Here is a 22157-nt window from a genome sequence, read left to right as displayed (position 1 = left end):
GCGGCGCCGGGCCGGGCCCCGGCCCCAGCAGGCGCCGGAAGGCCTCGGGGCGCTGCACCCGCACCGCCAGCCCCGCCGGCGTCTGCCGGCACTCCCGCAGCGGCAGCACCGCCGGGCCCCGCAGCGACCGCACCGCCGACACCGCCTCGGGGGGCACCTGCGGGCGGAGCGCGAGGAGGGGAGCGGGCTGCAGTGCCGGGGGCAGCTCCCGCAAACCCCGCTCCCGGCCCGGCCTGCCCCGCAGCGCGGCCTACCTGCCCGCCCGGAAAGGCGGCGCTCAGCGCGGCCCGCGGCGCCAGGAAATCCCGGTGGCGCAGGTTGCGGGCGCCGCTCTCCTTCACCCAGAGCGCGGCGGGCCGCCCCAGGGCCCCGTTCAGGGCCCCGTTCAGCGCCCGCAGCGTCGCCGCCACCCCCGGGCGGCCCTCGCCCGTCTCCTCGCCCATCGCGCGCCACCGCCACCGGACGTGACGTCCCTCCCCTCCCAGAAGGCCGCCATGTTGCGCGCGGCGCTCCCGGGCGGCCATCTTGGTCACGGGCGCGTTGGCCGGGCAGGGCGGCCATCTTGGGGGGACGGGCGCGGAGCCACCATGGTGGGTGTGGCGGGCAGCGGGCGCCGCCATGATGGGTGTGTCAGGCCAGGGCCACAGGGCTGCGCCCAGGCATCCCGAGAGGGTCTCAGTCCCGCTCAGCCTCACCCCAGCGGGGCCATGGTGTCACCCTGAAGTGTGTAGGAGTGCTCCCCCTCTTCTCCAAAACGGGGCAGCCCAGCCATAAAGCCCTCAGGAACCGAGCAGGAGCCAGAGGCCGTGCCGGGTCAGAGAGGCCTGGGCAGGAACGGGCTGAGGCCTGGGCAGGAACGGGCTGCCCGGGGCAGGGAGTCAGCGCAGCCGTGGGCATGGCCCAGCCCAGAGCACAGCCCAGTGGTGCCTGGACTGTCGGGGACAACAAGGGGCCCTGGGAGCAGGTCCAGCAGCCTGAACTGTGCTGGGAAGGGAGCTTTGGATGGGCTGGGGTGCGTGAGGCAGACCCCAGTGTGGGCATGGTGTCACTGGCAGACCCCGGCTGGCCAGCCCAGCGTCCACCGTGAGCCCCAGGGCCTGGCTGGGCTGTGACAGGACGGCAGAGGACATCGATGGCAGAGGAGCACCGGCAGCACCGTGTGCCTGCAGCGTGGCCTCTGCGTGGCACGGCGATGAGCAGCTGTGGGTGCACACCCTGCGATGTTCTCGGGGCCTGCCCCCGCGGGCTGCTCTCCTGTCCAGCACATGAGCAGTGTCCCGCTTATCAGCCCCAGGAAGAAGGAAATGGAAGCGATTAGATCACGCCATCGTGGTCTTGATGACATCTGCAGAGCTGAGCTGCTGCACAGCGATGGTTCGAGCACAGATCCGCCAGAGAGCTCACACTGCTGGCCAGCTCCCTGACACGCGTGCCAGGCTGCTGAACTGGGGACAGGGCAAGGGCTCAGCACACCCCCAGCCCACGGCACCAAGCCTGACAGGGAGCAGGAAGCGGCAAACGCCACCACAGCTCGGAGCCAGGGACCTCCCTCTCTACCGTGCCCTTCCTGCTCTCCCCGTTAAGGCGGTGGGGGGGAAGGAAGGAGCTCTGCCCGCAGGGCCCAAACCGGTTCCTCCAGGGCTTGTGTGCATGGGGGAAAGGGGGGGGAGCAGGGTGAGGGCAGATCCTGCTGCATGGGCTTTTCCAGGAATGCAACAATTGGCTTTGGGGCTCCTCAGGCAGCTCTGGAGCTCCAGGGCTGCAGCCCACAGCCAGTGAGAATCTGCAGCCCCAGGGCAGGAGAGAGAACAGGTCCCCCCAGCCGTGCCGTGGCGGATGCTCCCTGCACCACCCACAGCCAAGAGGTGATCTGAGAATCGCTGCTCACACCAGACCAACTGCTGACTGTCCGCAGGGCAGGAGCTGCCCAGGACCCCTGCCCGGCCAGGGGGATTGCTGGACCTTGTGTCCACTCCAGGTGGGTCCAGGCTGGATCCATCCACATCCCCAGAGCGTCCCGCAGCCCCACGTGGGCCCTGGCAGCGCAGTGGCCTGGGGAGGGCTCTCGGAGGCGCCGAAAGAGCTCTGGAAAGACACGACATCCCCGATGGCTCTCTGGCTGCTGGCTCAGCGGGAGTGATCGTGTCATTCCAAAGCCATCTCTCTCCAGGGGCTGGATCCTGCCCAGCCCTGCAGACACTGGGTGCTGCGAGGGCCCGGAGAGCCGGCACGGGCAGGAAGTTTGGCAGTATCGCATTGCCTGCACCACCGTGGTGCAGGGGACCACATCCACCCTGCGGCCAAGCAGCTGTGCTCCCCGTGCTCTCCCAGGAAGCCAGCTGCTATTTTTAGCTGTTAGCTGTTTTTTAGCACAAGGAACAGAAGAGCCCCCAGCCCGGTGCAGGGGCCGAGCCACGAGGCTGGGCACGGGCGATCCCCGTTCTGACACCGCCCGTTTCCAGCGTGGCCCCGGCAGGGCTGCAGTGGGACACGCGGCTCTCGCCCAGCACAGGGGGGCGGGCAGGGTGGGGGGCGAGGCGGTGGCGGGAGCGCGGGTAACGAAACCCCAGGGCAGCTGGGCACGGCGGGGACAGCTGCTTTTGGGATTCCGTTGCCCGCGCTGGCGCGGCAGAGCGATGGGCACGGGCACCACGGCCATGCCACCCCGAGCCTGGGGCAGTCCCAGGCAGTCCCCCCCTGGGGTGGGCCAAGCGGGGAGAGGGCGACTTACCGGCGGGGAGCGGGGCGGAGGAGATGAGTGGCAGCCGCTGCCGGGCCGTTGTGACCGGGGGTGCCGGCAGAGACCGGGGTTGTGCTGCCGGCTCCCCCCGCGCCGCGGGCCGGGTGCCAAGGGGAGGGCGGCACGGCCGAGCCAAAAGGAAACGGCTCCGAACAAAGCCCCGGTGGGGCTGGAGCAACTGGTGCCAGCCCATCAGCCCCCGACGGGGCCCGGAAACACGAGCCGTCCCCGAGGGAGGGCACCTGCCCCGGCACCTGCGCCTAGAGGCGGCCCGGCCCGGCCCGGCCCCGCCGCTGCCAGAGCCTCCAGCCCCCGCCCGGCGAGGAGCCCTCGGCATCGCCACGGGGGGAATTCACACCGCGTGGGGAACCCCACCGGCCCCACGCGGAGCTGCCCGGGATCCCTGGGACCCTGCGCTGGCCAAGGCTGCCGGCTGTGGGAATTCCTGGTGCCTCCGGCACGGCACGATGGCGGGAAATGCTCCGGCGCCACTGCCACGGAGCTTCCCGGTGGCCCCCGCAATGTCAGGCTACGGCTGGCCCGGGGGGGTGACACAGGTGGGGGACGTGGGTCCGCTGTCCCAGGGCACCTCTGAGCCCGCAGTGCCACCGGCCTCACCGAGCGCGGCAGCAGCAGGGGAGGCTGCAGCGGGAGGTCCCGGCGGCGGCTCCGGGGTTCAGCCCCGGCTGGCAGCAGCCGCCCGCAGCGGGGCACACGGGGAACCGGGGCGCCGTGCCCAGCCCGGGGCAGCGCTGGGCACCAGCGGGGCCGGGCCAGGAGCGCAGCCGAGACCCGGGCCCGCTCCCTCCCGCCCGGGGAGCCGCCCGCTCCCCTCTCACCTCCGGCCCCGCAGCCTTCGGCACAGCAGCCAGGGCCGGTCCGCAGCCCCTCCCGGCGGCGGGGCCGGGGCGGCGGGGTCGGGGAGGCTCCAGCGGGACACCCCGCTCCCGCCGTGCGGCTCCCGCTCCGCCACCGGCTGCTTTCGGTTTCGCTCCGGCGCCCACCTGGGCTCTGCAGGTCGGGGCGCACCCGGGCCCGGAGGCAGCGGGTGTGTGAGTGTCGCTGCCCTCCCGTCCCTCAGGACCCCGCGCGGGGGGACCCCGGGGGCTCCGGGGAGCCCCGGTGCGATCCCGCTGCCCCGGCGGCGCTGTGCCGGCCCCGGCCGCCGGGGGGCGGTAGCGGCGGGGAGGTGCCTGCAGGATGCGGTAGGGTGTCCGGGAGGCGTCCGTGGGTCCCCAGCGTCCCAGCTGCTCACTCTCCCCGCAGAGCGCCGTTCCGGGGTCACCGGCTCACTCCGGCGGATGATGAGATGTACCAGCGGACGCGGGTGATGGTGCTGGAGCCGGAGTCCCCCAACATCATGTTCATCGAGGGCTACAGCACCCGCGGCTTCACCATCAGCGGAGACCTGGTGGTGGGGCCGTGCGCGGTCCTGCCGCGCAGCATCCTCCAGTGGAACGTGAGTGCCCGGCCGGGCTGCGGCCGCGCCGCGCCGGGCAGCTCCCCTCAGCGCCGCCGTGTCCCCGCAGGTTGGCTCCCACCGGGACATCTCGCTCGAGAGCCTGTCGCTGTTCCGGCTGCTGGAGCCCCAGATAGGTACGCGGGGCAGGAGGGGCGCGGGCGGCCCCGCTCCGGGCTCCGGCCGGGAGCCATGGGTACCTGCAGGAAGGGCCCTGCCCACCCCCGTCTTGCCCTGCTTGCAGAGATCCTGGTGCTGGGCACGGGGGACAGAGTGGAGCGGTCTGGCCGAGGCAGCTCGAATGCTGCCCTGCCCACCCTCCTCTTGCCCTGCTTGCAGAGATCCTGGTGCTGGGCACGGGGGACAGAGTGGAGCGGCTCCACCCTGCCACCATGAAGCGGATGCGGGAGTGCGGGATTGCTGTGGAGGTGCAGGACACGGTAAGGGTGAGCACCGGCAGCGCCCCACGGAGAGGGACAGAGGGGCTCGTGTGCCGTGTGGGGAAGGGCCGAGTCTCCTTTCTGAGGGCCGGAGCCTCACTCACTCCCTTTTCTATTCACAGGCGAATGCATGTGCAACCTTCAACTTCCTAATGAATGAAAGGCGTGTGGTGGCTGCTGGGCTCATCCCCCCGCGGGGCACCTACGGCGTGTAGGCGCTGCCTGCCGTGCCCACGCCTGCCCGAGGCCCCGAGGGTCACTGCTCCCAGCTGAGCAACCGTGAACTGCGGGGCTGTCGGCTCAGTGATGGCTCTGCACACAGGAGGGCTGTGAAATACACGGGTTTAGCTCTTCCTGCAGCGCCTGGCTTCTTGGCCTCCCTGCCCAGTGACTGTGGGGCACAGCACAAGGCTTTGCTGGCAGCACTGCTCCCACAGCCCTGCCAAGGTCATGCCCCACACCTTGGCAGCAAGAAGCCTCATCTGAGGGAGGGTGAGGGCTGGTGGGGTGACCTGTACATCCCCAGGCACATCTGGAGCTCCACGAGGAAAATATAAGTAAATGGGAAGTCTAAGAAATTGTGTGGTGGTTAATGCACAACGCATTGAGGCTGTAACAAATGGAGGGGGCATGTGCCCAGCTGGGCACTGAGCAGCATGTGTGGTGGTGGATGCCATGTGCCAGCACCTTCCTGAGCACAGCCAGCAGCAGCAACTAGTGTGTCCCAGCTGGTGCTGGCCTGGCTTGGGCTCTCCTCTGGAGCTTTGTACCTCCCCAGCAGGGATGTCCCTTGGGCAGTGTTGGTCCAAGGGTGCTGCACCCCTTTCACTGAAGGCTCAAACTCCAGCAGGGAACTTGGAAAGGGTCCCTGTCCTGAACTGGATGGTTCATAGTTGGGCATGGCACCCCTGGGGAAGACAGTACATGTACCTAATGGCAGCCTCAGCCCTGAACTCTGCCACCTTGGCAGGCAGAGACAGGGGAGGCAGCTGCAAGCTTAGGGTGGCTGTGCTTAGCAAGTGTCTTAGTGAGTGTGTGACACTGACACCGTGGCACTGTAGTCCAGGCTCTGGTTTTAGTGTATAAATCAAATTTGACATCCCCCCACCACTGATTGTAAACACACACTTTTCAGCAGGAGTGGTGTGTGGGACTGAAACAGGGGTAAAATACTTCTTGGCTCCTGGCACTGCAAGCACAGGTAAACGTGCCAAGCCAGGGAAGGCTGCCCTGCTCAGGCCTGCAGAAGTGCAGACCAGCTCCTTTATAAACTTCAGCCTCTCCCAGTGCACTGCCCACCTTCCAGCAAACTGCTCTCTTGGGGCCTGGGCAGGTAATCCACAGTGAGCAGCCCAAGGGGGTGAGGTGTGGCATTTTAGGGGAAGGACACAGCAGCTGGACCAGGAATGGGGGCCTGCAGCATCCTGGCTGCTGCCACAGCTGGGTTTGGCAGCCCCCAGCCGGAGATAAGGGCAATGTAAAAGCGTTTGCTTTCTTACCCAGCAGTCCAGCCCTTGTTTTCTGCTCTCAGGAAAGGATTTTAAAGAAGCCACACTGTGTTACCACTCAGTCCTGTCTCAGGGCTCTCCCCTCCCTGTTGCCCTTCAGATGCACACAGTCTGGGGTTATCAGCTGCCTCTGACAGTGTGGGAAGCAAGGAACAGAGCCAAGGATGGAGAGAAGGGAGGTAAAGAAGGAAGAGGGGCTCTGGGCTGACACCAACTGCACATTTCATTTTTTTATTGTAAAACATGGCCAACACGTGCAAGGCTCCAGCCCAGGCTCACGGCTCCTGGGTGGAAGGCAGGCCCTGCGGGTGGTCAGAAAGCAGCCAAGGGACAGCAGGAGCTCCAGGCAGCCCAGAATAATGGCACTTCTGCAGCAAGAGCAGCTCCCGCGCGGAGCGGCGCAGGCTGGGTGGCACAGGGACAGACACATCTCCTTCAGAAGAGGCGCTTCTCATACCTGTGAGGGAGCAGCACCAGGGAGCCCCTTTACTGACCCACCTCACTCAGGGCAGGCACAAAGGTGCACTACAGAACAGATGCTGCCAGGCCAGGGAGGGGAACAGCCTCAGCTCCCTGACAGAGCACGGCTTGGCCCGGCTGTGGTGGCACACCCAGCCAAGAGCATGGCAGCTGAGCTAAGGGGGGCTGTTCCTCACCCCCAACACCCCCCAGGGTGATGAGGATCCTGCCAGAAGCACTTACGAGTGGAGGCCGTGCACCCCTCCTTCAACCTGGGCAGACGTTGTCCTCTTCTCAAATTTCAGCTCTCCCGAGTACATCATGGCTCTGAGGGGGAAGGACACCTGTCACAGGCCAGGCAGTCTAGGGAAGACAATGCTCTGGCACGTGCTCAGCTGGAACATCTGGGATGAGGGTCACTGGTTCCTCCAGCTGTGGCCAGAATGGTCTTTGCAGTGCTTCCAAGAACCAGACTGGGTAACGTAATTCAGACATTTTGAGCCCAGCCAGCTGAATATGCCACACCTGGATCCCCGGGGCTGGCAGATCCATTATGCACTGCCCACTGGAGATGAGGGAAGAGAGCTACAAATTATCCAGAACACACCACAGCTTGAGTAGGGCTGCACCAGGACTCCAGACAGCAGCTCCATGACCTAACCAGAGCACAGGCATGGGGAAGCACTCACCGGACTTGGGTCAGGCTCTTGGCACCAATATCCTGGCAGGAATGCTGGATCCCAGCAATTAGGTATGGAATGAATTTATGGATAGAGCCCTTGTCTTGCACTGCACCGGAGACCCCCTGGGCCACTTTAATTTTGTCTGTCTCACTGCATGAAAGCACAAAGCAAGGGTATTTGTGAAGCAGAGAAACCCCAAAAGCTTGATCTGCTGCCCCAAAGCACCATCTCTGACCTGAAATACCGATTCTGGCTGCCCAAGTTCTTGTCCATGGCATCTAGGGAGCCCATGCCGCGGTATTTCTTCAGCCTGATGCCATCCGAGAAGAAGTACTCGCCTGGGGCCTCCGTGGTGGCAGCCAGCAGAGAGCCCATCATCACTGGCACAAGATATCACCAGGAACAGCACATCAGCAGCAGCAGTGGCTGCAAAATCCCTCAGGGTTCCTGGGCACAGCACGGGCTGCAGCCCCCATGCCCCAGCCACCTGCCCTCACGCCCAGTGTGACGCCACAGGGAAACACTTCCTAGAAGATTCCCTGGAGTGGCACTCACCTGTGGAGGCCCCGAGCGCCAGGGCCTTGGCGATGTGCCCGACCGTCTGGATGCCGCCGTCGGCGATGACGGGGACGCCGAACCTCCTGGCGTACTCGGACACCTTGTAGACGGCCGTGGCCTGGGGGCGGCCGCACGCCAGCACTGCGGGACAGCACAGCGCGTCAGCCCCGCCGGCACGGCCGCAGCCCAGCCCCGCACACGCATGCTCCAGCACTCAGAACGCACAAATCCCTGGGCGCTCCTTCCCCAGGCTCAATCCAAGAGAAGCAGATGCCCGGGAGATGCCTGCTGAGACGTCCTCACAGCCCTTAGCTCCAAAAAGCTGTGAGTGACCTCAGGACTTTGATTGGATGCCTGGGATGAGACGAGACTCGTGGCTCAATCCTTGTGCACAGCAGACATGTGGGGAGCTTGGGAAGGAAATAAAGCAAACTCCAAAAGCCCCTCTCCAAAAGCATCCCTGGCATGTAGCCATGTCCCACTGCTGGCTCTCTCCTGGAGCTGCCAGACCCCTTGTCCATGTACCAGCATCTGTACGATGTGCCTCTTGAAAGGAAAGGCAGTTGGCTGGGAGAGAGCTCATATGCCTGTACATGCTATAGATATAAATATATCTATACATACAGGCCTGCATATACACACAAACACACATGCAGCAGTGGAAAAGGAAAGAGGCAGAATGGTTGGTAATAATTTATGTTCCTGCCCTGCAATATAGCAAGGGTTCCACCAAGTTTAGCTGCCCCATGAGGAGAGAGTTATTAGCTTTGGATTTACTTGTTCTTTCCAGTCAGTAGCAGTTAAGAAGCTTCCCGTTATGTGAGGAAAACCAGCACAAGGCATGTCTTGTAACATGTTTGTCAGCCACAGGCATGCAAGAACACAGATAAGCTCCTCTCAGGGAGACGTCCCTTCCCCACCATCAACTGGAAGCCTTTTCTTCAGTCATGGTTAGTCCCATAAACTGGGTAAGATTAAGGCCATACAGTATTAGTACTGTGGAGTGTGAAATCCAGGTGTGGATTGCCTGCACGGTGGCAGTGCTGGCAGCACGCCCCTGGCAGAGGCCTGCTGGGGCAAGGAGGCTACAGTTTCTCTACTCCCAGCACTCTGCAGCAGCTGCTGAGGGAGGGCAGCCAGACTCCAGGCTGAGATTGTGACAGAACTAAATTTAATCAGACCCCAGTGTTCAGCTCAGGCTCAGCCAGCCAGGGAGAGGCTGCCAGCTTTATCATCCATGCCCTTAAAGAGATGGTCTTGCAGTTCTGCACTGCTGAAGGCCACAGTGCAGCTGCAAAACGCTGCTGTGGAGAGAACCCCCATTTCTGAAGGGTTTTAAGTCCCGGGTCTATGGGAGTGTGCCATAGACAGTGCAGGGCCTGCAGAAACCTCTCAAGCACAACCACAGAGACCAGCCCTTTTAAGGCACAGCTTGGCTCAGGGCCCCTGGGAGCATCGTGCCTCTCCCAGTGCCCAGCACCACAGCCCCGAGCGCAGGCGTCCCAAGCAGGGTCTGAGCACACACACACACCACACGGTCAGGGTAAGGGTTTGTCCCTTTCAGGGCATTGGCAAAGGGTGGCCCTACAAAATCATCTGTTTAGAGAAAACCTTCCAGGATCTGCAAGGGTAAAATTCTCCCTTTGAGGTGTGTCAGAAGTAGGAGAAAGGACAAAGCCTAAGGTTTGCCTTGCAGGGGCTGCCTGGTCAGAGCATCAGAGCAGAGAACACTGCACCCTGTGCTGGGCAGGCAGAAGCCCCTTCTCTCCACAGGACTTGGTGGGGAAAAGATGGAACACAGCTACCAAGTGGCCAATGAAGTCCCTCTAACTCAGGGGAGCCAGCTCCATGGGAAGGGAGCACAACTTGCCCAGAACCAGGGCTACATTTTGAGCACAATCAAGAACTGCTCAGGGATCACCTCCCAGTACTGGATCAGCAGGAGCATGCCTGGCCAGGAATCCAAAAGATGCAGTCAGGCTCCTAACTGGAATTTGGAGTGGAGAGAGGACAGGTCTGAGTTCCCTCAGCTTGGACAGTTCAGATTCTGCTTTACGAAATCAGAAAGGCTTCTCAGATTTCATTTCAGATTCAAAACCAGTATCCAAAGCCACAAAACCCCAAGTGCATCTACAGCTAAATTATTCTCAAACAAGCAGTAGGGCCATGTGCAGCCAAATCAGGGTCCTGCTTCAAGACACATAATTAGGGTTGGGAACAGGGCAAATGACTTACTATAGGTGCCCGTGACAGTAGAAGGGCATTTGGGGCTGTGGGACTTTAGGTCTGGAGGGATCTTTGGAGCAGCTAAACAAAAACAAACACACATATTTTAGAGACAGAAGAACAGCAGCAGAACAAAGGACCCCAGAAATGACCTGCTACTGGGCAGAGCATACGGTGTGGGACAGAGCTGACTTTGCAGACCCTTCCTAGCCTGAGCCAAGCCAGAGGGCAGATCCAAGGCAGCCAGGCCCGGCTGTGCACAGCGCATGCTCGCCCTACCCCAGCAGCCACCCAGAGAGGTGAGTCCTGCCCCAAAAAGCCACAGTTCTTGCCCTTAACAGGGCCAAAAACTTGGGGAGCTGCAGGCAAGAGTTCTGCAACTACATCTCCTGTGAGGTTCCACATTCTGCCTCTGCTCTACACCTTTGCCAAAACCAGCACCCAACCCCACTCCTGGGGCGGCTGGAGGAACCCCAGGGACATTCACCACTCTGCAGATCAGAGCACACCTTTGCCTCAGAGCCAGGGTAGGACATGTGTGCCCTGGCTCTGCTCTGGCTATGGAAGCGTTGGATACTACCTAAGGATACTACTCCCTCCTTAGAAAGCTGACCTGAGAAAGACTGCCCTGCCTGGGAACCCCCTGCAGCAGGCAAAGCAGGAACACAGCACAGGCCCAGGGCTGCTCACAGGCTCCATGCTGGAAAGGGCAGAGCTAATGCAGCTCCTACAGCCAAGCAGCTGCTCACTTGCTGCCTCCTGTGGCACAGACCAAGGACCAAAGCAGTGAGGGGCTGCACTCATGGACTGCAGTGGTTTGCTGCACCACCACTCTGCACCCCACCTGAGAGGTTCAACACGCAAGGACTGAGTCTGTCCTCAAGACAGACTTTCTTCAGGCCCTGGGGGATGCCCCTCTTGCCTTTTAGCTAAGGGTGGCACAGCCTCTGCCCCACACAAACTAACTGCAGAGACAAAAGCAAGAAATCCCATTTTGGCCTGGAAATGGCAAAGGCATCGAGCCCAGATCAATACTCAAGCATCACACACACTGCTGCCAGAGGGAAAGGGAGCATGGACAGCCCAGTGCACTTCACCCATAGCACTGGGGATCCTGTAAGCCCCTCTCCCTGCAGAGCTGCCTGCCAGCCCCATTCCACACCAACAGCTCCCCTCAGGCAAAGCCACCATCTGCCACACCAGCTCTACTCAGTCTCGGTCAGTCCTGGGAAATGCCTTTGCTGCTGCTGCCACCCCAAAGGTTGGAAGTCCTGGACAAAGGGGGTGAAAGACGTCTTCCTGATGGGCACTGCTCTCAAAACTGGAGAATTCCATCCCAGCCATGCTGCTTTTCAGCAGGGAATCTCTACTAAACACGTGTCTTCAGCCTGTTTAGGAGGCGGCTGATCTCTCTCACCTTCCTGTGTGATGCAGATGGAGCCACTGCCCATCCCGACCCTCAGGGCATCAACCCCCGCGTCAATGAGGTTCTTGGCCTGAGCCGCAGTCACCACTGTGGGGAGCAAAAATCGGTTTGAAAACAGACAAGCACACTGCAAACAACATTTCTCTGCCCTGAAGGTTCCCCCACGGCTGCCAACACCCCCCACCCAGGGCAACAGCCTGTGCCAGAGCCAGGCCTGTCTGGGAGGAGCAGGGAGTTTCTGCTCCAGCAGCCACAGTGGGTGAGGTGACACTGCCCCTTTAGGCTGTTTTACCTAACACACTTCGACCCAAAGGCTGAGGCAGCACAAGTCATGGCATGGTCCCAAGCACTCTCTGGGCCACACGAAGTAGGAGGGCACAGTACAGGGTAACAGCAGCATCAAGTAAAGACAAGAACCACTGAGCTCTGCTGTCAAGAGGCAGGGAAAATCGCCACTAGATTTCCACATCAAGCAATATTCATTATTAAGCAAAAATTTAAACTGGTGTGTAAAATAGCTAATGCATAATGTGCTGTGGAGGACTGCAACACACGGTGCTGCAGAACAAAGGTTTCTAAGTATCTGCAGCAGTAAGGTACTGCCCTGTGTCTACAGTGGTCTTGCTCCATTCCACAAGTCAGAGGAAACCATTGTAAACTCACAGAAATTTACCAAGATGACAGTTTCATTCACACTCTGCAGCTCCCTCTATGTCTAAGAAACAAATGTCATTTAAAGACAAGAAGAGTTTTCAACACATGCCTACCATTTCCTCCAATAACTTGTAGGTTGGGATATTTCTCCTTAATGTATTTTATCATATTGATCTGGAATATGGAATTCCCCTGAGAGGAATCCTGCAACAGAAAGAAAATCAGTTTCAACCAGAATTTCTGCAGATTACAAATGCAGCTTCAGAAAAGTTTCAGATCTTCACTCTGCTTGCTGGGGTCTCTGCTAAGCTGAGTAATGGGCAAAATGACTCCCCAAACTGGGCACAGAACCCCAGGAGAAGCTGCTGCCAAGACAGGAATGTACTTCCCTACACAAGGGAAGTACATTGTAAAGACTTCAGTAAAATCCTTCAGGTTTAATCCTATAGCTTCTACAGAAGGCAACGAGCAGAACATTTGGCTGTGGATAAGAACCATCTGGCTCTATCACCAGGACACTGTCAGCCCTGTCCCAAACTACAGGTGAAATGGAGAATGTTCCTTGTGAAACCCAGCAGGGCTGCTGGGGGGATGCACCTCCCCACTGTGCAGCAGAGCAGCTCAATACCAGATGTCGAGCACCGAGCACTCAGTCCCTGCCAATCTCTTGTGACCCAGTCAAATGATGTCTGTTAAACATTTCCCAGAGCACAGCATACTCACACTACCACAATCGATGAGAAAAACATGTGCAAATACAGGCAGTGACAACTGTGCCTGAGATTGACAGGGAGAAAGGGAGACCAGCAGAGCAGCTCTGGGCTCACTGATCACTCCTGAACATCAGTAACAGAGTAACACAGCAACAAACACCAAAGGGACAAAGGGAAACTAATAAGCTGAAGGGAAACTAATAAGCTGAATATTCAAAACTAGTCAGGAACATGAGAGAGGCTGGTGGCAGAGTGTTAGAGGCATTTGTAGAAGATTCTGTATTAACTGACAATGTTTCTCTTCGCAGCCTTCAGGGCTTCAATGCACCCCCCAAACTCCAGATCACATAAGTCTCCGGGGAAGAGGAATCCCTCCAATCTGAGGATTCTAACCTGAACAAGACTGAGAGGTCAGCAAACTGCCATATTCTAACACAGAAAGGCCTGTGACAAAGGCAGTGACGCTCAGCCAGCCTGGGGACCCAAGGCCCCGTGTCCCAGGCTGGATGAACCCTGGCTGCTCACCAGCACGACGGCGTCCACGCCCGCCTGCACCAGCAGGTCCAGCCGGTACTTGTCATCCTCATGGGTCCCGATGGCAGCACCGCACAGCAGCTGCTTCTTGGAGTCCTTGGAAGCCAGGGGGTAGTCCCTGTTCTTCTTGAGATCAGTGCGGGCAATGATAGCCACCAGCTCGTCATCCTCATTAACAATTGGCAGCTTGCCTGAACAGAGAGAAAGAACATTACTGCAGATTTCTGCAGCAGACAAACAGTAGCTCCGAGCAGTGAGCAGACAGGCAAAAACTGCTGCAAGATGGAGACTCAGGTGTGTTAGCAAATCTTGCTTGGCCATGGATACCAGCAGCCCTGGGCTGAGAAACAGAGAAAGGAGTTTGTAGGACTGGAGAAGGACTCCAGATTTTTACATCAACCATAGAAAATGTGTGCATCTTTAAATAATTACACACACAACACCCTATTAAAAGTGAAACTACTAAACCCTAAGAGGGATGAACTGAGCACTGAAATGCGAAGGCCAGGCCAGAAAATCAAACACATATGTCTGGACAGCCAAACACTGGGCTGCCAAGAATCCCCCAATTCCAAACACATTTGAGATGAAGGCATGTGAAGTTTGTACCCCAGCAGAGGGCTGTGGGCACTGTGTTCACCAGTGTCTCCCATGTTTCACCCACACAGGGACTGTGTGCCCACATTCACCCACTACTGTCCCAGCCCAGTGCTTCCACAGCTCTCCCTCATGCCACAGACAGTCACAGGTACCTTTTTTACTCCTTTGCAGAATTTCATTTGCTTCTTTCAACATTACACCAGCTGGGGCCACAACAAGATCCTCCCGCTTTGTCATAATCTAGTGGGCGGGAGAAGATAAAAAGTCACAAGAACTCCTTCACACTGATCTGAAAATACCAAACCCCCCCTGCCCACACGAAACGCTCCGCAGCGGCCGTGCGGGAGTGCTCCACAAAGAGCCCACAGCACAGCAACACGCCTCCAGAAACACACAGGAAAAGCCTCCAGGGTGCTGTCCCCATGTGGGCACTGGCATCAGGAAGACAAGTGAAAGCACCTAGAACAAGGGACAACCCCCAGATGACCCTTATTTGGGATATCACCCTAACAGCTCTCCCTTCCATTGGGGTACATGCAAATAAGGGCTGGAGACACCTTCATTGTCTCATGCTGTTCTGGCAGTAATGTGCCCTCAATCTTGTTTTCAGGCAGCATCTCCCGTGCACAGGCCCTGGAAGGGCTCTGCCCAGAATAACCCACTGCTGCTGCTGCTGGTAAGGTCAGTGGGGCAAAGGAGTTGCATCAATCCAAACATGCTCACCCACACCCACTCTGACAAACAAGCACCAAAACACAGTGCAAAGCAAAGGGCAGTGCTGGACAGTGGGGAACATCTGACCTGGCATGGTGGCTTTCATCACAACAGTGGGAGAGCAGCTCAGAGAGATAATGAAATCTCCATCCTTGGACATTTAGACACAGCCCCACAAAACCTCCTCCAGCTCAACATGCCTTGAGCAGGTGGCTTGACAAGAGACCTCCAAGTCCCTTTCCAACCACAGCATTCTGTGATCATCAAATTCCCATGAAAGGTTATTTGAGAAGGCTGGGCAAAGCTAAAAGGGAACATTCTCTAACCCTTCAGGAAGGTAGATCAGTTGCATACAAAGAAGGAACATTTTAGTTATTAATACCATAAGAACAGACATTTTGCATTGGAAAGAGGCTGACCACGCCTGTATCTACCGAAAATGCTGTGACAGAACCCACATCTCAAGAGAAGCCTGAAGCATCACAGACATATCACAGCACCACTAGGTCAGAAGAGACCTTCAAGATAATGGAGTCCAACCCATGCCTCAAATACCTCAATAAAATCCAGTCTTTTTTTAAACACATCCAGAGATGGTGACTCCACCACCTCTCCAGGCAGACCATTCCAGTGATTTATCACTCTTTCTGTAAAAAGCTTTTATAATATCCAACCTGTATTTCCCCTGGCACAGCTTAAGACTGTGTCCTCTGGTTCTGTCAGCTGCTGCCTGGAGAAAGAGACCAACCCCAACCTGACTGCAACCACCTTTCAGGGAGTTGTAGAGAGTGGTAAGGTCACCTCTGAGTCTCCTTTTCTCCAGGCTGAGCACCCCCAGCTCCCTCAGGGGTTCCTCACAGGCTTTTGTGTTCCCAGCCCCTCTCCAGCCCTGTTGCCTCCTCTGGATGTGCTCGAGTGTCCCAAGGTCCTTCCCAATCTGAAGTGAGGCCTCACCAGTGCTGAGTACAGGGGAAGGATGACCTCCCTGCTCCTGCTGGCCACACCATTCCTGATCCAGGCCAGGAGCCATGGGCCGCCTTGGCCACCAGGGCTCACTGCTGGCCCATGTTCAGCTGGCTGTGACCAGCACCCCCAGGTCCCTTTCTGCCTGGGCCCTGTCCAGCCACACCATCCCCAGTTGACAGCATTGCAGGGGGTTATTGTGGCCAAAATGCAGGACTGGGCACTTGGATTTATTATTAAACTTCATTCTATTGGACTCTGCCCATCACTCCAACCATTCCAGGTCTCCCTGCAGAGCCTTCTTACCTTCCAGCATATGGGCACTGTTCCCAGCTTAGTGTCATCTGCAGATTTACTAATGAAAGACTCAATCCCCTCATCCATGTCATCAATAAAGATACTGAACAGAGCTGGCCCCAGCACAGAGCCCTGAGGGACAGCCCTGGTGCCTGGCTGCCAGCTGGATGCAGCACACCCACCACCACTCTCTGGGCTGGCCATGCAGCCAGTTCTGAGCCCAGCACAGAGTGCTCCTGGCCCAGCCCTGGGCTGCAGCTTTTCCAGGAGTGTGCTGGGGGAGACAGTGCCAACGGCCTTGCTGGAGTCCAAACAGACACATCCACAGCCTTTCCTGCATCCACCAGGAGGGGCACCTGGTCATGGAAGGAGACCAGGTTGGTCAAACACGACCTACCCCTCCTGAACCCCTGCTGGCTGGCTCTGATACCCTGGCCATGCTGGAAGTGCTGGGTGATGACACTCAGTATAAACTGTTCCATTATCTTGCCAGGTACTGTGGTCAGGCTAACTGGCCTATAATTACCAGGATCCTCCTTCCCATCCTTGTTGTGAATGGGTGTCACATTGGGCAGCTTCCAGTCATCTGGAACCTCACCAGTGAGCCAGGACTGTTGGTAAATGATGGAGAGTGTCTTCACAGGCTCATCTGCCAGCTCCCTCATCACCCTGGGGTGGATCCCATTGGGTCCCATGGATTTAGGAACATCCAAGCAGCTCAGCAGTTCTCTGACTGCCTCCTCCCAGATAACAGGGGCCCATTCTGCTCTCTGACACCACATGTCAACCCAGGAGGACACTTGTCCTGAGGACAAGTCTTCTTCCCACTGAACACTGAGGTGAAGAAGGCGTTAAGCACTTCCACCTTCTCATCTGCAGTTACTGAGTTCCCACCCACATCCAGTAGAGAACAAAGGTTGGTCTTACCCTTCCTTTTGCAATTGATATATTTGTAAAAATATTTTTTATTATCCTTTTAAAAAGTTGCCAAATTAAGTTCGAACTGACTCATCTGCAGTTACTGAGTTCCCACCCACATCCAGTAGAGAACAAAGGTTGGTCTTACCCTTCCTTTTGCAATTGATATATTTGTAAAAATATCTTTTATTATCCTTTAAAAAAGTTGCCAAATTAAGTTCGAACTGAGCTTTGGCCTCTCTAGGAATTGTTTTCCTACATGCCCTAACATCCCCCTTAAATTCTTCCTGAGAGCCCTGACCCTCCTTCTAAAGATACATCCTCTTTTTATTCCTAAGTTCCTTCAAAACCTCGTTGCTCATCCAGGCTGGACACTTGCCTCGTCGACTCATCTTGGGCACACAGGGACAGTCTCTTCCTGTGCCCTCAAGATTTTTGGACTCCTTTGTTTTTAAGGGCTGCTTCCCAAGGAACTCTGAATAAGTCTCCTAAACAGGCCAAAGTCTGCCCTCTGGGAGTCCAGTGTGAAAGTCCTATTGATGTTCCTCCTCATTTCCAAATATTGAGATCCAAATATTGAGATCTCTGTAATTTCATGATCACTCTGCCCCGAGCAGTCTCCAGCCACCACATCTCCCACCAGCCCATCCCTATTTGCAAACAACAGATCTAACATAGACCTCCCCTGCTGGGCTCATCCACCAACTGCAACAAAAAGTTGTCCTCCATACACTCCAAAAACTTCCTGGACTGCCTCTTTCCTGCTGTATCAAGTTCCCAGCAGATGTCTGGTAGGTTAAAGTAACCCACAAGAACAAGGGCTGGTGACACTTCCTAAGCCTGTGGGATTCATGCACTTCCCATGGAGACCCGTGTGTTTAAGTGGATGGCAACAAATAGCTCAGTAACAGGACTGCTGGACTGCAGGTGGAAAGAAGATTGAGGAAACCATTTGCTCCCCTGGCTTTGCCTGGTGACAGGGACAAGCACCACACACTGACAGCAGAAAGTTTCCTGCTCTGCAGTGCTGAATGACCCAAAGAAAGTATGAGGAAAGATCCTTATCTGAATGGGCAGCATTGCTTCAAAGGCCATTTGCACTTTTGTAACCTACTCCTAGTTTCAGGCTCTTGTATCACATATTTATAGCCGATTTCAAACCAAACAGGGATCAGCATGTGACACCACGTTTGGTCAGCAAGAGCTAAAAATATTTGTGAGCCAAGAGGAAGGCATGGCCAAGAGGCACTGGTGGTGTAACCTGACAGCACTGCAGGTCTCCAGTTACACAGCTTGTGTAACTGGAATCACAGAACGTTCTCCTGCACGAGGGCAGTCTGACAGCAAAGCATTATGAAGGCCAGACTGCAAGTTCAGGGGGTTATTTGAAAGAGCAAGTAATCCAGATGATGCATTCAGGGAAAGGCAGTCCAGAAAAGGAAGCTCAGCACCTGCAGGGTTTGTTGGGCAGAGCACAGCTGCTACAAAGCTGGCCAGTGCTAGGATCTGGGACTACAGCAGCAGCCACGAACACCAGCAATTAGTCAGTGAAGTAGGGGTGAATTTCCACAGCACCAAAAGATAACCCCCATGACTCAGATAAAACTGCATGGTCTGCACTGCAGGAGTCGCTCAGAGAGTGCAAATGAACAAGACTCTCCCCTGGAAATACACTCACAGGCAGACCTGCAGAGCTAAGCTGGAGCTGCTCCCTCCCACTGGCAGAACACCCTCACAGCCACACACTCACCCTTATCCTTATCACAAGCCACAAGGCTTCCTAACATCGTGTTCACAGCCATCAGGTGTGAGCACTTCTCACCTCACCGAGGGGCAGGTCATGCTCTGACTCTTTCAGGAAATCAATATCTCTGGAGGAGATGATCCCAACCAGCTTGCCCCCCATCTTCCCATTGTCCGTGATGGGAATCCCACAAAATCCATGACGAGCTTTTGCTTCAAACACATCTCGCACTCGGTCATTGGGGCTCAGCACCACGGGGTCTGTGATGAATCCTTGCTCGTATTTCTGAAAGGAAGCAGATCCAGCAGCCAGGCTGAGTGGCACTGCCAGGCCAGACAGGAGCAAGGCACGTGCCTGCAGGTTACTGCAGCCACTCACACGGGTCTGCCAGCACCCAGCCTAGCCACATGCTCACCAACAGGACGACTCTCAAACCAGCAACAGGGCTCACTCAAATATGCTAAAATTGAAGAGCCTGCAGGTTAACCTCCTCTCTGAAATGATGGGGAATATTCCCACGCCAGGAAGACTGAAGTCCCAGGCTGACCATAGACAGTGCTGGGTACATAACAAGAGGGCTGTGCCTGCAAACCCTGGCAGCACTACAGCTCTGAAACACGAAGATCGGGCACACGTCAGCAATCTCCTCGCACAGCTCACCCAGCGAGGCCAGACCCGCCGCCCAGCTCCAGGGAGCCCCCAGTGCCAGCACGGTTTGGCGCTGCCCTCACAACGCTCGCTCACCTTCACCTTGCGCACCTCGTTGGCCTGGAACTCCGGGGTGCAGTTGTGGTGGATGAAGCCAATCCCGCCGGTCAGCTGGGGACACAGAGGCGGCCGTGAGGCACCGCAGCGCTGCAGCAGCGGGGTCGGCCCCGATGGAGCTGCGGGGACCCCGGGCAGGCGCGGGTGCCTCAGCAGCCCCGCCAGCCCGGGCAGGGCGGCACTCACCGCCATGGCGATGGCCATGCTGGCCTCGGTGACGGTGTCCATGGGCGAGGAGACCAGCGGGGTCTTGAGCGTGATTCTCTTGGTCAGCGCCGAGGTCAGGTCCTGGCGGGAGGCAGGCGGCGGGTGAGCGGCGCAACCCCCGGCCCGGCCCCCGGCCCGCTCCCCCGCCCCGGCCACTCACCACCTGGTCCGCCGTGAAGTCGATGTACCCCGGGAGGATGAGGAAATCGCTGCGGGGGAACGAGCGGGAGACGCGTCAGCCACGGCGGCGGCCCCGCGCCCCAGGTCCCGGTCCCACCCCCGCGCCGGCCGCACTCACTTGTAGGTGAGCCCATCGCCGCAGCTGAAGAGCTGCTGAGCCGTCAGCCCGTCCGCACAGCGCCCCCTGGCGCCGTGGAGGGCCCCGCGGTGTGCCAGGCGGCACCGGGCCCGCACCGGGCACGCACCGGGCCCGCGCCGCTCCCAGCCCCCGCGGTGCCTGCTGGGCAGCTTCTCGGCACCGAGCCCGCAGGTCTTCAGCCTGGTGACATCCGGTCACCGCGGCTGTTCTGTGTCCAGTAGGCACTGCGTGCCTGGTTTGGCTGGCACCAGTGGTGTGAAACCTGCTAGAAGATCACCTAAAAAAGCCCAGCTACAGGTGACACGGTGACATGCACAGAGAGACACTGTGGATTAGGAGCTGAGTCCTACACCAGGTACTCCACAGCTTCAGAAGACAAGAATGGGCTTGTTGTGGTGGTGAATGCAGAGCTGGGACAAACCAGCAGAATCCAAAGCAATTTTGTGAGTCAAAGGGGGCTGCACAAAGGATGAAAGTCAAGAGGCAGCAGCGAGGCCAGTCTTGCACCTCAAAGGGAAATGAATGGCAGAGAGGCAGCAGTCTCACCAGAGAGGATCCAAGGTGATCCCAGCTGGGCATTAGCCCCCTGTTCCCAAAGCCACCAGGCCAGGCTGTACAAACAGTGTGAAGAGACAGCTGCACACGGGGAATGGGGGTGTAGCACCTCCAGATCTGTGCCACAGATTGGGGCTGGAGGGAGGATTTTGGAGAAGAGCAGTAGCAGGGGAACTGTGCCCAGAGGAGAACAGGCACAAACACAGATTTGCCTCAGAGGAGCCTTACAGGACATAGCAGTTGGCTTTTTCCAGGATGAGATGTTCCCATCCCTGCAGTTCCATTCGCGCATCAGGAAAAGTTCCTGTACTGCAGGTTACTGAACAACTTCCTCCTCTTGGTTTACTTGTTGTGATATTCCAGAATCAGCCTCAGAGCACAAGGGACATGAGACAACCACACCCCTCCTCACCTGCTCCCTATAACACCCTGCCCAAGGCAACGCCCTAACACTAACTAGTTCAGGGACTAAAGTACAGTGCTCCTGTGCCTGCAACTCCCTGCTGTAGAAGGTTAATTCCTTGTCCAAAGATCAGAAAGCAGCTTCAAGAAATGTGTTACTCAAGTTACTCTGCAGGACACAGGAAACGTGAACAGAGATGGGGAAGCGCTGCCTGCCAAGGACGTGCACTCGAGTCAGCATCACCTGTCACAGGATCGGCACAACAGCAGGTGCCATGCCACACCAAGAGCAGTATGACAGGACTCTCTACCTTTATTTTAAAAAAGAACAGGCTAACAAATGTTTGCTGAGCCTACCTGGGAGGCACACACGGATCTGAGCTGTTGTGCTACGGGCACAGGCACAGCAGTAAACAGGCACATTGGCTTCTGTTCCAACAGAAACATCGGGCACAGTTTAATGGTTCTCAAACAGACTACAACAAAGGCTGCAGGGAAAAACATTTTATTTCCAAGCAGATTACAAAGAGCAGAGAATATAAGAGTAAAATTAAATTAAAAAAATAGTTGAGTGCATCTCTTTAAAATGATTTGTAGTGTGAGTTACTCACGGGGCAAAGCTACTGGAGAGTTCTGAAGGTCACTTTGCAGGATGCCAATCACATGTGCTGTTTAGACCTGGGTCAACACAGGAGGGACAGACAAGATGTATTTTGCATATAGGCTGCACACTCATTATCAAGCGAGGTTTTGGGCTGCAAGTGGACCCTGCCTTTTTGAGACATCCCCTCCACCTCATTCTCTCCTGCAGTTCCCTCGAGCTCTAGACATGGTTTATTGCTGCTGTAAGTGGGTTTAGTCTGCCTTCCCATTCTGATGAGCTCCAATGCCAAAGGAGAAGCAGGCAAACGTGTCTGCCATGCACAAGGTTACAGGGAACGTGACTGCAGTGCTAAGAGCAGAGCTTCAGCCACACAGCAAAGGAAACCGACAAGTAGGGACACAGCAATCGCTTCGGAGATTTGGGGAAGTGTGTCAGCAAGACTTCTGGAAGAATTGAGATGTTCCTTAAGGTAGGAAGAGGTATAAGCAGAGAAGGGCTCTTTTCCAAGCATTGGCATCAATGAAATAGAAGAGGCTGAATCATCAGGATAAGGTGCATTCCCTGTAATGTTTGAGAAGAGCAGCTCCAGCAATAAGATGGGGAGAAAAGCCCCATATAGGGTGGAAGACAGTTGATATCCCACTTTAACAGTGATTTAGCAGTCCAAGC

The 22157-nt window shown here is 57.3% G+C and overlaps 4 protein-coding genes across 6 annotated transcripts in view; 1 reads left to right on the top strand and 3 right to left on the bottom strand.

Annotated features, from left to right (window-relative positions):
- The window catches only part of DALRD3 (DALR anticodon binding domain containing 3), a 4246-nt gene extending 3678 nt beyond the window's left edge, over positions 1-568 (bottom strand). The window contains exons 1-2 of one of the 3 annotated variants that reach the window (XM_039695562.1): positions 255-568; positions 1-157 (exon numbers count right to left, since the gene is read on the bottom strand). In XM_039695562.1, the coding sequence (XP_039551496.1) occupies positions 1-157; positions 255-524 (427 nt within the window). In that variant the 5' untranslated portion in view covers positions 525-568. The other 2 variants (XM_039695561.1, XM_039695560.1) reach the window with 2 other exon arrangements.
- Positions 569-596: 28 nt separating this feature from the next.
- LOC120495743 lies at positions 597-3297 on the bottom strand. The gene is made up of 2 exons (XM_039695568.1): positions 2732-3297; positions 597-2085 (listed from the first exon to the last, which is right to left on the bottom strand). The coding sequence occupies exons 1-2, from the start codon at positions 3075-3077 to the stop codon at positions 1736-1738; spliced, it is 696 nt and encodes a 231-aa protein (XP_039551502.1). The 5' UTR covers positions 3078-3297; the 3' UTR covers positions 597-1735.
- Positions 3298-3925: 628 nt separating this feature from the next.
- Positions 3926-5219, top strand: NDUFAF3 (NADH:ubiquinone oxidoreductase complex assembly factor 3). Its single transcript, XM_039695569.1, has 4 exons — positions 3926-4199; positions 4270-4336; positions 4539-4639; positions 4762-5219. Exons 1-4 carry the CDS (start codon positions 4050-4052, stop codon positions 4852-4854), a joined length of 411 nt encoding a protein of 136 aa, XP_039551503.1. The 5' UTR covers positions 3926-4049; the 3' UTR covers positions 4855-5219.
- Positions 5220-6352: 1133 nt separating this feature from the next.
- IMPDH2 (inosine monophosphate dehydrogenase 2) lies at positions 6353-20766 on the bottom strand. Its single transcript, XM_039734223.1, has 16 exons — positions 20711-20766; positions 19907-20107; positions 19769-19817; positions 19588-19689; positions 19381-19455; positions 18715-18921; positions 14153-14240; positions 13392-13591; positions 12267-12357; positions 11491-11586; positions 10083-10154; positions 7845-7988; positions 7525-7669; positions 7296-7439; positions 6850-6933; positions 6353-6604 (listed from the first exon to the last, which is right to left on the bottom strand). The coding sequence occupies exons 1-16, from the start codon at positions 20764-20766 to the stop codon at positions 6583-6585; spliced, it is 1776 nt and encodes a 591-aa protein (XP_039590157.1). The 3' UTR covers positions 6353-6582.
- Positions 20767-22157: the final 1391 nt, after the last annotated feature.

This window comes from Passer montanus, unplaced genomic scaffold (assembly GCF_014805655.1).
Source record: "Passer montanus isolate IOZ18808 unplaced genomic scaffold, ASM1480565v1 scaffold9, whole genome shotgun sequence".
Lineage (NCBI taxonomy): Eukaryota > Metazoa > Chordata > Aves > Passeriformes > Passeridae > Passer > Passer montanus.
This window is presented reverse-complemented; position numbering and strand designations above follow the sequence as displayed.

Bases quoted from the DNA above. Each gene is read 5' to 3' on its own strand.
- LOC120495743 (XM_039695568.1), bottom strand. From the start codon at position 3,077: ATGCCGAGGGCTCCTCGCCGGGCGGGGGCTGGAGGCTCTGGCAGCGGC. The intron at 2,086-2,731 runs GTAAGTCGCCCT...GTGTCTTTCCAG, and splicing joins CTCCGCCCCGCTCCCCGCCG to AGCTCTTTCGGCGCCTCCGA.
- NDUFAF3 (XM_039695569.1), top strand. From the start codon at position 4,050: ATGTACCAGCGGACGCGGGTGATGGTGCTGGAGCCGGAGTCCCCCAAC. The intron at 4,337-4,538 runs GTACGCGGGGCA...CCCTGCTTGCAG, and splicing joins GCTGCTGGAGCCCCAGATAG to AGATCCTGGTGCTGGGCACG. The intron at 4,640-4,761 runs GTAAGGGTGAGC...TTCTATTCACAG, and splicing joins CTGTGGAGGTGCAGGACACG to GCGAATGCATGTGCAACCTT.
- IMPDH2 (XM_039734223.1), bottom strand. From the start codon at position 20,766: ATGGAACTGCAGGGATGGGAACATCTCATCCTGGAAAAAGCCAACTGC. The intron at 19,456-19,587 runs GTGAGTGCCGCC...CTGTGTCCCCAG, and splicing joins GCATGGCCATCGCCATGGCG to CTGACCGGCGGGATTGGCTT. The intron at 12,358-13,391 runs GTGAGCAGCCAG...TTTCTGTTGCAG, and splicing joins GCGTGGACGCCGTCGTGCTG to GATTCCTCTCAGGGGAATTC.